Source organism: Pholcus phalangioides, unplaced genomic scaffold (genome assembly GCF_987345545.1).
Source record: "Pholcus phalangioides strain wild (caught in Gottingen) unplaced genomic scaffold, Ppha-v1.0 ptg000039l_1, whole genome shotgun sequence".
NCBI lineage: Eukaryota > Metazoa > Arthropoda > Arachnida > Araneae > Pholcidae > Pholcus > Pholcus phalangioides.
Genome location: NW_028301625.1, coordinates 21,692,685 through 21,706,413, shown reverse-complemented (window position 1 = coordinate 21,706,413; position 13,729 = coordinate 21,692,685). Strand labels below are relative to the sequence as shown.

The 13,729-nt window shown below is 35.6% G+C and overlaps 1 protein-coding gene across 1 annotated transcript; it reads right to left on the bottom strand.

The window, feature by feature from the left end:
- Positions 1 to 1,555: 1,555 nt before the first annotated feature.
- On the bottom strand, positions 1,556 to 11,005 carry LOC149065696 (uncharacterized). Its single transcript, XM_089253657.1, has 3 exons — positions 10,750 to 11,005; positions 7,673 to 7,857; positions 1,556 to 1,711 (listed from the first exon to the last, which is right to left on the bottom strand). Exons 1-3 carry the CDS (start codon positions 10,753 to 10,755, stop codon positions 1,696 to 1,698), a joined length of 207 nt encoding a protein of 68 aa, XP_089109783.1. The 5' UTR covers positions 10,756 to 11,005; the 3' UTR covers positions 1,556 to 1,695.
- Positions 11,006 to 13,729: the final 2,724 nt, after the last annotated feature.

Here is a 13,729-nt window from a genome sequence, read left to right as displayed (position 1 = left end):
CTGGTTGACAAAGTATCTAGTTGTGGCCCTGCCTACAGCTATACCTCCTCTAGATACATGCAACTAGATACTTCATCAACTAGGACAAACATTCATTTTGCCCCCCCCCCCTAATGCATAATTTAACTTCCTTTTACGCAATATATTCTGATTTATTGCAGACGCACCTGTAAAAATGGTCTAAATTCAGATAGAAGCATTTCAGAGGTGTGATGATGTCGATTTCTTTTGTCTGATAGAAGAATTGGTTAAACAATTAGATTAGAATTAGAAAATATGACACGTTGTATTCTTGAAAAAGGGGAAGAGAACGTCTTGAGAAGGAAATTCAAAAATTTAAGGTAGGGGTGGGGCTTGCTGGAGTTGCTTCCAGAAAAGTTGTTACGGCTATGCTTGTTACTCGTGTTTAATGCATCCTTTAGATATTAATTTCATGTATGGAACTTCATTCGTATACCTAAGGTATAATACCTTACGTATTTCGGGCGGTATCGTTTACACGAGAAGTCCAAGAAAGTACGGTCCGGGAAGGAAGCCATCTGAAAAAAAAGTTCTATAACCCTTTTAAGTTCTATAACCCGTTCTATAACCCTTTCATTCATTTCATTTTCATTCCCAGCATTGTCCTTAAGGCAAAAAGGAGTTCTAATAGTTCCTTCCTGATAAGATATATATATGCCAATTTCGTCCATCAATTTCCCGTTTCTTTGCATATAAGACTATAGCAGTCCAAGATACAATTTCAATTCGCGAAGATGCTATAGACCTCGGACTTCAACAGTACCTGGATGCTACTTGAAAAAGATCCCTGCATTCATTTAATCTTTTCTAACCTGTTGAATTATGTATATTGAAATATTATGTATTTTAAAATGTGTGTGTGTGTGTGACAGATTTCGCGAATAAATTTTTTTATTAAAAATATATTTTTACTTTAATTACTACTTTTAAGTAAAACAAACATCACTAATAAAACGTTCTATAAGTGTGCTCCCCGCAGATGTCAGGGAGATATGATCGAAGTGCTCATAATTTTTAACGCGATGGATAGGATGGACCATGATTTATTAATTCGCCTTCAATCGACTGTTTTTACAAGGGGGCACCAGTATCGATTGGTAAGGGACAATTCTAGGTTATGGTGTCGCAGGGAATGTTTCTCTAATAGGGTTGTTGATAAATGGAATAGCTTACCCCCGAAGGTAGTAAATTCTAACACAATTGACACGTTTAAAAAGAAATACACGTTAGATATTTTGGGGCAAATCGAGAAGCTGTCCATATTAGAATTAGACAACCATAATTATTGTTTATAGGCATTGTATAATATTTCATCATGTATATATATTGTTATGGGCATCCATACTTGTTATGGGCATCTTTTTCTCAGCCACCTCGTTGGACATTTTGCCTGTTGTGGCCTTGTATTTGTATAAAAGAGAAAAATCATCGTCAAATAATGACAGTGTTAAAATACAAAATTTGAATCTTTTTTTTGAAGCTGAGTAAAAATTATTCGCCTGTTCAGCTACATATAAATTTGAGAAAAACATGATTTCAGGTGAGAAAATTTATTACAATCAATGTATGATATTACATATATATAAATGAAAGTTAATACTGTGTTGGGGATGAACTTATTTCAGGAACTGTACAATATTTTTGATGACAGCATGTTTTTCTTGTATGAACGCTTTATATTCTGTCTGGTCTGAAAAGATGGAAAAGAAATTATTAGAAATTCACAATTTTTTGTAATTGAGTAAAACGAACTGTAATTTACCTATCCATTTCATTTTTGAAGTAAAATTAAAAATTAAAAAAAAAATCACTATATATCTGTATAAACTAATATAAAAAAAAGGTATATATTAGATCAGAAAAATCCTAATTATATCATTATAAATAATTTAGATTATAAACTGTCAATCCATTCTGAATTATAATGTACCAGTAAGAATCACCGGCACGAATACAAAGGATATTCGTTTAGAGAGCAGTGTTTTTCAACATTTCTCAACCCAGGGACCAGTAAAATGTCTGAAACAATTTGACGGACCACAAACTTACAGCATGACTGTGTCCCGTATTTTATGGGATTGTCGGAACAGACAGATTTAAAGCTTTTCCGACTACTTTATACATTTTCCCATTTTTTTTTCAACGAAGATTATATGAATTTGAATTAAACTTGTTAATGATGATTATTTTTATAGCTTATAAATCATGATAATTATGGTTACATTTTAATTCAAAGCGATTTCCATTAGTTTTTACTGAAATAAATTGGTTTTAATAGTTTTTTAATTCATTTTCATTTCCTAAGAATCTAATTTTTCAGCAATTTTAGCAACAATTGTTGATTTTTGACTTATGGCAACGTTTTTGGTGGCAATTGACAATGTCCCGTATTGCGCCGTGTTTAAGACCCGTCTTTTATTTAATGAAATATGGTCGCCAAGTCATGACAAATGTTTTTTTTGAGAAATACATCTTTGTTTACTGCGATTTAATTCAGCCCTTTATTTCAGCAATTTTTGCAATAATTACGAAACTTGTCGTAAATTTCATTTCTTTTGGCTAAAATTAGTGATATCCCGTATTTACGATCGCAATTTCTTGAATTTTCTTCGATGAGATATGGTGACACCAAGTATGAAGCTGTAATTTTAATTTGAACCCATATGGATTTTACTAGCATCAATTGAACAATTTTACAATTGATGTTTGGAAGTAAATTATTAAGCCTGCTTGCGGACCACATTTGTCATCGAGGATTACCTCTGGTCCGCGGACCACAGGTTGGGAAACGCTGGTTTAGAGCACAGTATGCAAGTTCACACATGCTACTTTAACACTTTGCTTAAAGTAATCTGTGATGTGCCAGTCGTTTGCCGATCACCGACTAGATGGGTTGGATAGATCTGATTGAATGGGCTGCTATAGAAGTAAAAAATCCGGTTGAAATTAAGAAGTTTTTAATACTCTTCACGCCACTTGAATTCACGCATTGCCCTGTTGAAAACTGGCTGCAGGCAAGCCCTAAAAATAAGGAAGGACCAAAGGCTTTGAAACTTCATAAAATTATCAATAATTATTTATGGTGCCGGTAATTCGTACTACATGGAGTGCGGTTATCAAATTCAATATAGCGCTTTATATCTTAATACTGGAGTTACATGGACATTTGAAATACTAAATGTTTAGATACATAATATATATGTCTTACAGTCTGTCATTGTTCCCACAGACCTGACCATCTTAGTGCTGTAGATAGAATTGAGATTTGTCTGAAAAGACTAGATCATACCAATTTTTTTTATCGATATGCGACTTATATATACAGCCGAATCCCGTTTTAACAAATACCGTTATAGCAAAAAAAAAATATCGTTTCAACGAACACTTTTTTAATCCCCAGATAAGTTTACGTAGAAATAATGCAAAAACCTGGAATCCCTTTATAATGAAATTTCATTATAAGGAAGTGATTTCTCCGTTCTCTTGGATTTAGTTTTTTCGGGATTCAATTGTTTATATGTGAGGTTCTTCCCGATTCCATACTCATGTCACCGTGGCTTGACTATGTGCAGTACAAGCACGGATTACTCGGAAAAATGGTCTAAATTCTCGAAAAGCCTCCATTCATCTGCCGAACTATGCTCACGTGATTGCACTGTTTTCCGATGAGGCATAATTAAGCTTCCTGTATACAGGAGCAACACAGATTCCGATACTAACAACCATTAACTATGCAGTGCTTTTGAGTATGTCGCAATATACTCAAATGCCCTTCCACGATTTACACATACATCAATTTCTTATACCTCTCTATTTCTCTCGCTAGAGGAAATAGAGCTATTCCGCATACATTTCACATACTGACATCCGAAAATTAATATTCCATAGCGGTCTCTATTTTACGAGATGTGTGACATCCACAATCAAGGGTCTCGAAGCCAGTTATTTTTTTTTCTTAAAATGGCTGACATTTTGAATATAACTGAACAACTTGAATTATTTTTTTCATTTCCATGTGTCGGAATATATAGTATAAAAGTGGACTAAAAGCGTTTGTCTAAAGATGAATGTGATTCACGATTAGCATGTGATGTGTACAGATTCTATTCTTTCACGCAACGGTTTTTAATATTGAAATAATCTTATTTTTTGAACGCTATGGACCGTTGCTGGATGAGCCGAGCTTTACCAAATTTAGGTTACTTGGTGCAAAGAACATTGCTATCTGTTATGCAGGTGTTGTGTTTCTGTGAGAATGTTCAAAATCTGTAATTTCTAACAGGCCGTTTATTTAGGCCTTTCATTCTTTTTTAAATATACAGTAAAACCTCTTTTGCGGTCACCGGCGGGACAAAAAAAAATTCGTCCGTTAAAGAGGGGGGTGACCGTTAATCAGGGGTTTGAAATGCATATATTTATTATATAAGGAGAAACTATTATTTTGCCGTAAAAGAGGGGTGACCGCATCTGAGGGTTGTCCGTTAAGAGAGCTTTTACTGTATTTGACCAGATGAAATTTAAAGACCAGAAAGAACTTGAACTGTTTTTGGAGAAAAACATTAATTTTTTTAATACTACTTTTCGAATTTTAAAACATTTAAACACCAAGTGATTTCCAGTAACATGGATATAAATAATGATACAGGGTGATTATTAGGGCTCGGATTTTTATGTACTAGAAATGGAACGTCATTGCTGATTGGTAAAAAATTCAGGTTTTTCAACCAATCAGCAATGACATTGAATTGTTAGAGTATAAAAATACTAGCCTTTCACCGACACGCTGTTAATAGATGAACCATCTGAATCGGTGTCGGTGATGGTAACGTGGAGAAATTTGGCTAAAATTGGTAAATGGGGGAATTTTTCAGCGTTTGTGGGAAATTTTGAGAGTTTTTATCAAAAGAATTATTTATTTATTTTTGTACTTTTCTAACGCTAAATACAGTCGAATCCCGTTTTAACGAATACCGTCATAGCGAAAATCTTGTTTCAACGAACACTTTTCTAATCCTCCAAATAAGTTTACATAGGAACAATACTAGGTAACCTGGAATTCCTTTATAACGAAATTTCGTTTTAACGAAGTGATTTCTCCGGTCTCTTGGCGTTCGTTATAACGGGATTCGACTGTACTTTCGTTATAAAGGAATTCCAGGTTACCTAGCATTGTTCCTATGTAAACTTATTTGGGAGATTAGAAAAGTGTTCATTAAAACGAGATTTCCGCTATAACGGTATTCGTTAAAACGGAATTCGACTGTACTTGGCTAGGTAGTTTCACATATAGATGGCAGCACATGAATTCTTAATTGGTAGGGAAAAAGTTGCTCAAAAGGGAAATTTTTGAGGGAAATTTTGTCTCGATGAGGTTTAGTTATTAAAACGAAGAATTCCTGTTCATACAATTATAGTAATGGCACAAAATAGTTCAGACAGCATCAACACTTCTCATTATCATATTATTTTGCTAACACTAATGTAATTTGAGATAGGAATGAAAATCTTTTTAGGACACATTTTTCATTTTATATGGAATATTTACAGTTTTTTAAGAGCATAAATGCATATTTTATAGAGCATTTTTTAGAAGTTTTTAGAGCATAAAAATCCTAGCCCTAGTGATTATAATTAATATAATTAAACTGACACTACTCAGACCTCTGTAGCTCCCGTTCTGGTGGACGTACAGTCGAATTCGCGTATAACATGCCCCCAGGTGATCCGAAAAGTGTATGTTACAAGCGACGTCTTGAAATTAGCATATATAGCAGTTGTATAGGCATACGCAGAATTTTCTCGAGAGGGGTTTAGATTTTTTTTCCTTCTGAGGGGGGGGGGAGGATTTACGTTTTTTACTGCAAAATAACACTATAATCTTGGCTCGGGGGGGGGGGGGGTTACAACCCTTTGCGTACGCCAATGGTTGTATGTATGCATAAAGTGTATCATTGAGAATGTTCCGGACGAAATAAGCTCGTGCAGTACTAACTAAATTTAATATGGAATGAATATTGTTTTTAGTTGATATCTCTTGAAGAATTTTGAAAATTTATTGAAGTGTAGTACATACTGGATATACATTTAGATTATGCATAATTTTTTTTCTCAATTTAATTGATTTCATTAGTATTATTTGAGTTTATGCTGATGATTTTCATTCAAAGTTGTCAGTATTTGTACCATAAATTAAAAAAAAGAGTAACTAGTATTCATTTTATAAGTTAAAGAGCATTTTTACAAACATTAAGCTACTGCTCTGTCTGTCCCAGCTTTCTTCATCACATTATAAATAATTATTCTACTCTATCTCTATTCAAATATAATTTTTTTCTCTGTCTTCATGGAAGTGAATGGACCAAAAATCGGGGAATACAAAACCGTATGCTATAGCCACGGGTTAATATTCAGGGTATGTTATAAGTGTACTCGACTGTATTTCGTTGAAACTTGGTATATACGTTATATGGGCCATGGCGGGAAAAAACTGCAATAAAAAAATATGTTCAATTTTTCACCTACCAGATGAAAAAGTGACACTTGAAGAACAAGAAATATAAATTTAGCATATAAAACTTCATTTAATCATAGCATTTGTTGAATGTGCATTTCATTTGCGTCAATCACATGCTCAAAACTCGTTATAGCATGTTTAAAAGTAGCACGAAGGGTGTTCTGAGGAATTACAGAAACATGGCGTATTATGCTTGCTTTCAATTCAGGTAGAATACTTGTGCTTCCTCCATAGACACAATCTTTCAGAAATCCTCACAACCAGGTCACACGAATTCGATTCTGGAGAACAAGGAGGCCAGATATTTTCGGGAAACTTCTCGAAATTATTCGAGCACCTCCAAAGTGAGCACGAAACAATTCCTTGACTTGACGGCCAATTTATGATGTCGCAATTTTTTGCAAAAAGGAAATATCTCTAAACATTCTTTAAGGCAGGAATGACTTGCTTCTGCAGAAGTTGGCAGTAACGGGCATTTGTAACGGACCTTTAGTGTCTTGGGGAGAGACTTGTCTTGTCAAGACTCGCATTTGAGCATGTGATTGACGCAAATGAATGCATATCAAATGAATGCTGTATTAATTGATGTTTTATGTTCACAATTTGTGTTTTTGTTATTTAAGCGCCATTTTTTTTCCTGGTAGTTGAAAATTGAACTACTCTTTATTGCAGTTTTATTTCTCTCATGCCCTATATAACCTTTACAGGGCTTGACAAATCGAAAAAATATTTAGGTGCCAGCTCAAATTCTTAGGAGCCAAGCTTGGTATTTTGCTGAGGAAAAACGGTCCTAAATAATGTTTTCTTTTACTTTTCCTATGTTAAAAGACGTAGCATAATGAAATCAAAAAAATTTATGTGTCACCCTTAGACTCCAATTCAAAAATTCAGCAACCACATTTAGAAACTATTAGGCGCCAATACCGAATTTCTAGTCGCCATGGTGACCTGGCGCCTGGGATTTGTTCAGCCTTGAACGTATATATCAAGTTCCAACAAAAAACGTTGCCCAGAATGGGCTCTACATAATCTCGCGTCATTGAGCAGTGTCAGTTTCAACTTGAAATAGGTATACCCGTCATAAGAAAAAACGTTGAACATGAATACTATTATGATCATTGAAAAGATTATAATTACCCGCAGCAGTTACTCGTTAGTGAACAACATAAAAGATTTCGAACGCTAAAGTCGACGTCGTCATCACAGAAAAAACATACTGAAATGTTCTGATTTGGTCCTGCCTGTACAAATCCTTTTTTAGTAGGCAATTCTAAAAATACTACCAGAATCCAAGCTATGAGAACAGTCAGCGATACCAAAGCCTGCAAAATACAAACATGTCAACTTTCAGATTTATCTACTTTGAATTTAACATTCACTTTAACATTTTAACAATTTAACATTCACATGATATAAGATTCAAGGAAATGAATCACTCAGTATAATAACTATACTATGAAAAAAACCCCAAAAATATTGACTTCTAGCTGCACTCTTTTTTCTAGATATAGTTCATATCGTTCCTCTCATAAGTACATATGATGCAAAAATGGTTCTCAACTATTTTAATCCTTTAAAATGGTTGAGACCGGGGCATATCTGTCCCATACAGGTTCTAAAATTAGTAGTGAAAGGGTTAATAAAGTTTTTTAACCCTTTAAGCGGCATTGACGATATATCTCGCCTCCATAAAAGCCTCTTATTTTAGCATTGGCAAGCTCAGATATGTTGTAAAGTTGTTTTCTCAGAAACTTTTCCCCGTGTCCCTTAGTTTGCACCTGCTGAAAATCGAAAGAAAGATTGAAAAAGATATCTACTTATACCATCCTACTACAACTATATACCATCCATTAAAAAAGATACGGCATTTTGAAGATTTTAGTAATTTCTATCATTTACTGATTTCTATCATTTTCTAATCATTTACTGACTTCTATCATTTTCTAATCATTTACTGATTTCTATCATTTTCTAACCATTTACTGATATCTATCATTTTCTAACCATTTACTGATATCTATCATTTTCTAATCATTTACTGATTTCTATCATTTTCTAATCATTTACTGATTTCTATCATTTTCTAATCATTTACTGATTTCTATCATTTTCTAATCATTTACTGATTTCTATCATTTTCTAATCATTTACTGATTTCTATCATTTTCTAATCATTTACTGATTTCTATCATTTTCTAATCATTTAGTGATTTCTAATTGCCGCTTAAATGGTTGAGCGTTACGTCCATGGAAAAAAAATGTTTTTTGATTCAACATTATTTCTCTACTTCCATACAGAAAATTAATTTCTAAACTTTGTTTTTATAATATAAATGCTAGTTCAAGTTATGAGTGTCTCGATTTGTGAGTAATAAAAATTATGAGCAAAAGATATTCACTGAAATATCTGTCAACTTACGAGCAAAATTTTCAACCCTCGAGCTTGAAACGTACAAGAAAAAGCTTATTCAACACATCTGGTAGTATGATGGGTAGCTACTAGGCTTAATAGCGCTAAATACGAATTCATGTTTCCTGACGCCTGCCTTTTCAAGAACATTTTGGATTGTCATGTACTTGAAAAAAACATTATAAAAGAGAACATATTTCAAATATCAAGCTTCAGAGGGAGAAACACCAGAATGAAGCAAGATATCAATGAAGACAAATATTGAACGCTTTTGCAAAGATCTGGATTATCAAAAAATGTCAGGGAAACAAAACAAAAATTAATTCTTTATTATACAGGCTGTCCCAAAGTGATTGCACAGCGGATATCTCCGTAACCATTGACTTTCGAAACATATTTTCAATTACAAAAAGTTTTCAAAAATGACGTGCAGCTGATTAAAATCTCAAAATTTGTTTGAGGGGTCATATACATGAAAAAATAATGAATTCAACTTTTTATACAGTCCCCGTGGGCTCAAAAACCGAATTAGAAAGTTGTTGGCCCGTCTCTTCTGAGGCCAATCAAAAGATTTCATGCTTCTGAGTGCAATATTCACTGAAATATTCGAATTCGAAAAACGGAGGAAATTTGGCAAAAAAAAAAAAAAACCCTCTAAATGTGGCAAAAACCGTTTTACCAGCATTTGATGCTGTTAATATACCACGGGCCGCTTTTGTGATCTATAAACGTGCCCGTGTCGCTTAAAAGTCACCTATAAATATTTCGCGGGTTACTCAAGGGATCTGGGAATATGCCGTGGGACACTGTGATCTTGTACTGCGCTGCAGGTCCTTCCAAATTTCTATAGTGTAATCACGGCTTTTAGCTATGATGATCCGGAGATCTACCGCTTAGTTTATTTTTACAAAAATAGGTTTGAGGTCAGGGGACACACCAGATGATACAGGAGTGATCAAAAACATATTTTTTTTCATTTAATTTCTTGTGGATCCTCTAAATACACTCGTGATTGAACATTTGCCGGAAAGTGTGACTTTACACCATGCATGCTCAACCCAGGGCCGTCTTAAGAGCATCGTGGCCCCCTGGCCAAGTGGTTTTTCTGAGGCCCCACCTGGTGAATTCTAGAATTTTTTTTTTACCAAATCTCGTTTTTGTGAAGGCCCTTTTCCCTTGAGGCCCGAAGGGCCAATGCGTTAAGACGTCACTGGCTCAACCCATGACCCGGGAGCCATATTTGATCCTCGGAGTCATCTGGTGTGTCCCCTGACCTCAAACCTATTTTTGTAAAAATAAACTAAGCGGTAGATCTCCGGATCATCATAGCTAAAAGCCGTGATTACACTATAGAAATTTTATAAAAATTCTTTTATAAAACTTGAAAAATGCAACGAATAAACGTATCAGTTATGTTCGAGTGGAAGTAACTACCGGTTTACTTATTTGCATACTAACTCTCGAAAGTCATAGTACTAGATTACATCATGGTTCTCCCAATAGACATCAGGCCCCATGCCCAGAGAGGATCACGTGATGGTCTGGGTTCTATGGGGAATTCTGCTGGATTCTGAAAATATAGCCACACTTTTTTTCCCACCATATTTCATTTATAAGCGTCAGAAAATGTTGTTTATATAAAGGCATTACAAAAGGATACAATAAAATTTCAATAAAAATTTAATATATAAATTCTTCATTAAATACCTTAATTATTTTTCGCACACATTAACCTTTATACGTATGAATGAACTCTATAAAAATTTAAATTCAATTCTAACAAAGACAGGAGATATAAACGTACCTTCATAGCTATGGTGGCAAAAACAAATAGCGAGATCGAATGTTATCCAAGATATCTTCACTGAATTTGCAAAATTGGTGTTTATATAATAGAGAGATCCTTGTTTCGATACACCTTGCGTTAACTAGTTGTTGATTTTTCTCTCTCATAGGCGTGCAGTACCACGGTGAGATTGTATTTATTTTCCCTCTTACTGATGGAAATTATGACGCAAAGAAACTAGGACGTCAGTCGATGATGCTTCACAAACCAGTTCTTGCCATTTCTTGCCTACGGTCAACTAAAGGAAAAGTCCGCCTGCCCTACTTCACCCTCGGCATAATATGACTCCTTGTTCTAAGAAAACTCGCGCTATAACAGCCAACGGGCTTAGATGTTGCTCGAAGGTTGGACACTAACATAAGTATTAAGGGCAATCATTTCACAAATAACAAGACAAACCGTAAAACGCGGGATTATATTAGATGATAATACATTATCTATTGTGCTTGTAAAATAAGAGGGATTTTGTCCGACAATCTCGTATTGACTTTATTATTCGGGGTTTTATACATCCAGGGCCGCAACTACATATTTTGTCATCCCAGGCAAGCACGCATTTTGACGTCCCGTGTAATGTCGAAGGAGCACTTAAAACATAGTTGTCCAAACTGATTTTTCTATCGTTCCCCCCCCTCGTCAAAATTACAGTCAGCGCCCCGTATTCGCGGGGGTTACGTTCCGGGAGTGACTGCGAATACGAAAATCCGCGAATAACAGAAACCATAGGTTTTTTTTATTGTATATCTCGTTTATTGAACATCGTGAGAAAGAGCAGGGTGACGCAGAGGTAGAAGGGAAAGTAAAAGAGGGTGCAGCGATTGTTGGCGATGTTTTCTGAAACAATGTTGTGATTTTTATGTTTGCCATGTCTCCTTCTTCATATCATCAAGTATGTTGGAGTATGTTGACAAGGCTTCCTCTACTAATTTTTCAACATGTGAAGAACGTGAAATAGAGGGATCTATGTTATGAAAATAGTCTATTGCTGATTTGAGCTTGCGATTCCCTTCCGCTAGTAATGTTACTTATGATAAACATCTACTTCTTTATCTCGATCTTCTTCAGTTTCAGGACCAGTCAACTCCTCCTCGGTCAACCCAATATCAAAAGAACTTTGAGAATAGCATGTATTCACTATCAAGGTACTGTACCTCCTGACTTCCGGAACGAAAAACCGTTTAAACCAATCCAGGAAAAGTGTTTTCATAGTCCATTGTTCGTCCAAAATACTGGGAGCTTTGGCTTATCCTTCCCTTTAGTGCTCACGGATTCAAAGATTTGAAAATGATGGTGGGCTTTATCATGTAGCATTTGCGCAAAACAACATAGTAAGTCTATCTCTACTTGCCTTAAAACCAGGAGCTCGCTTTTTTTCTCTTGCGTAATTTCTTTGCGGCATTTTCTTCCAAAATAGTGTAGTTTCGTCAACGTTAAACACCTGCTGATGTGCATAACCCTTCTCTTCAATAATTTTCTACAAAGTCTGGAAATTTTCTAGATGCCTCCTGATCGGCAGAGGCTTGATCGCCAGTGCTTTTTACATTGCGCAATCCGAATCGTTTCCTAAACCTATGAAACAACCTTTACTTGCATAAAATTCTGATGAAATAGACGTTTCACCAGCCCTTTCCTTATGAAAGAATAAAATTTTTCCCCTTTTCTGTTATAATATTACAATCAATTGGAATACATTTTTGTGTCAGTCTTGTACCCCCCAAAAAAAACATTTTCTGTACGTGAAACACATGGATCCCATAGGCGCTGCAAAGTTTTGACTGCCACGGGTGCAGCTACTACTACGGCTGAACGAATTTCAGATTCCTTTTTCCTGATACATCTCACCGTAGATTCGTTTATTCGGTAATGGCGGACCACAGCAGGTATTAACTTCGCCAAGCATAGTCAATATATCCAATTTTTCTTGTCAAGTTTTCACTTTTATTTACCTTTTCAAAGCATTATCAGTAGCATTTAGAAGAATGAGCCATCCTAAACAAGCACAACTCAAATTTTGTAAACAAAACACGTGAACGACGATTGTTGAGTGTTGTCAAAAAAATTTCCAACGAAGGAAAAAAAAACCGCGAATACGGGGGGGCCGACTGTACTTTTTTTTTTCATCGCTCCCAATTCAAGAGCAAACCCATAGGATCCTGTACTAAACCTACAGTTTCTACTATGGACCATTGAACACTTTTGGAAACACTGACTTGAAGAGTGAATTTGGTATCACCTTGGTTCAGCGACCAGGGCACCAAACCCACCTGCTTCCCCCTTTCTGTGGCCCGGACCATACAGTGGAACTATACAGAGGTGTTTCAAAATTCATGTTTAGTTAGGGGATGATATAATACTTCTAGACAAATCATCGGTCGTATAATCAGTGATGGACTCGCAACGTGAAGACCCGGGTTCGCACTCCAGCGTGGTTCCACAGTTGGTGGTCGGCTGAAGTTGTTTTTTTGTAGTTTTTAACTTCGAGGAGCGAATACAAGCTGATTCCCCCCTCGCTAAAGAGAACAACGGGCCTACAACGGTGCAAATATCCAATCATTACATTTCACTCATAGTTTGAAAAATAGATGGCAGCAGTAAAAATCCACCCATTCGGTAGCAACTTGCGCATGGTGATAGACTAGAATTGTGCTCGGTTTAAAAGACAAATCATCATGCAACACATGCTCAGAGTTCAAGTGGTGAAGCGCTAGAAGGCGCTCTCCAGCAGATACAATAAAAACGTTCCTCGTAGTAGATGTCGTCATTTACACTGCAGGTTACCGACGAGATGGATTCATTTGTGAATCAGGAAAAGGTAGATATGCATTACTTGTACAGGGGCCGTGAACGAAATAAGAGGCCCAAAGATTGCACAAATAGTGCTACTCGACAAGACGGGTGCCCAGGGCTGCAACTAGGAAGGGTAATGGTTAGGACAGTT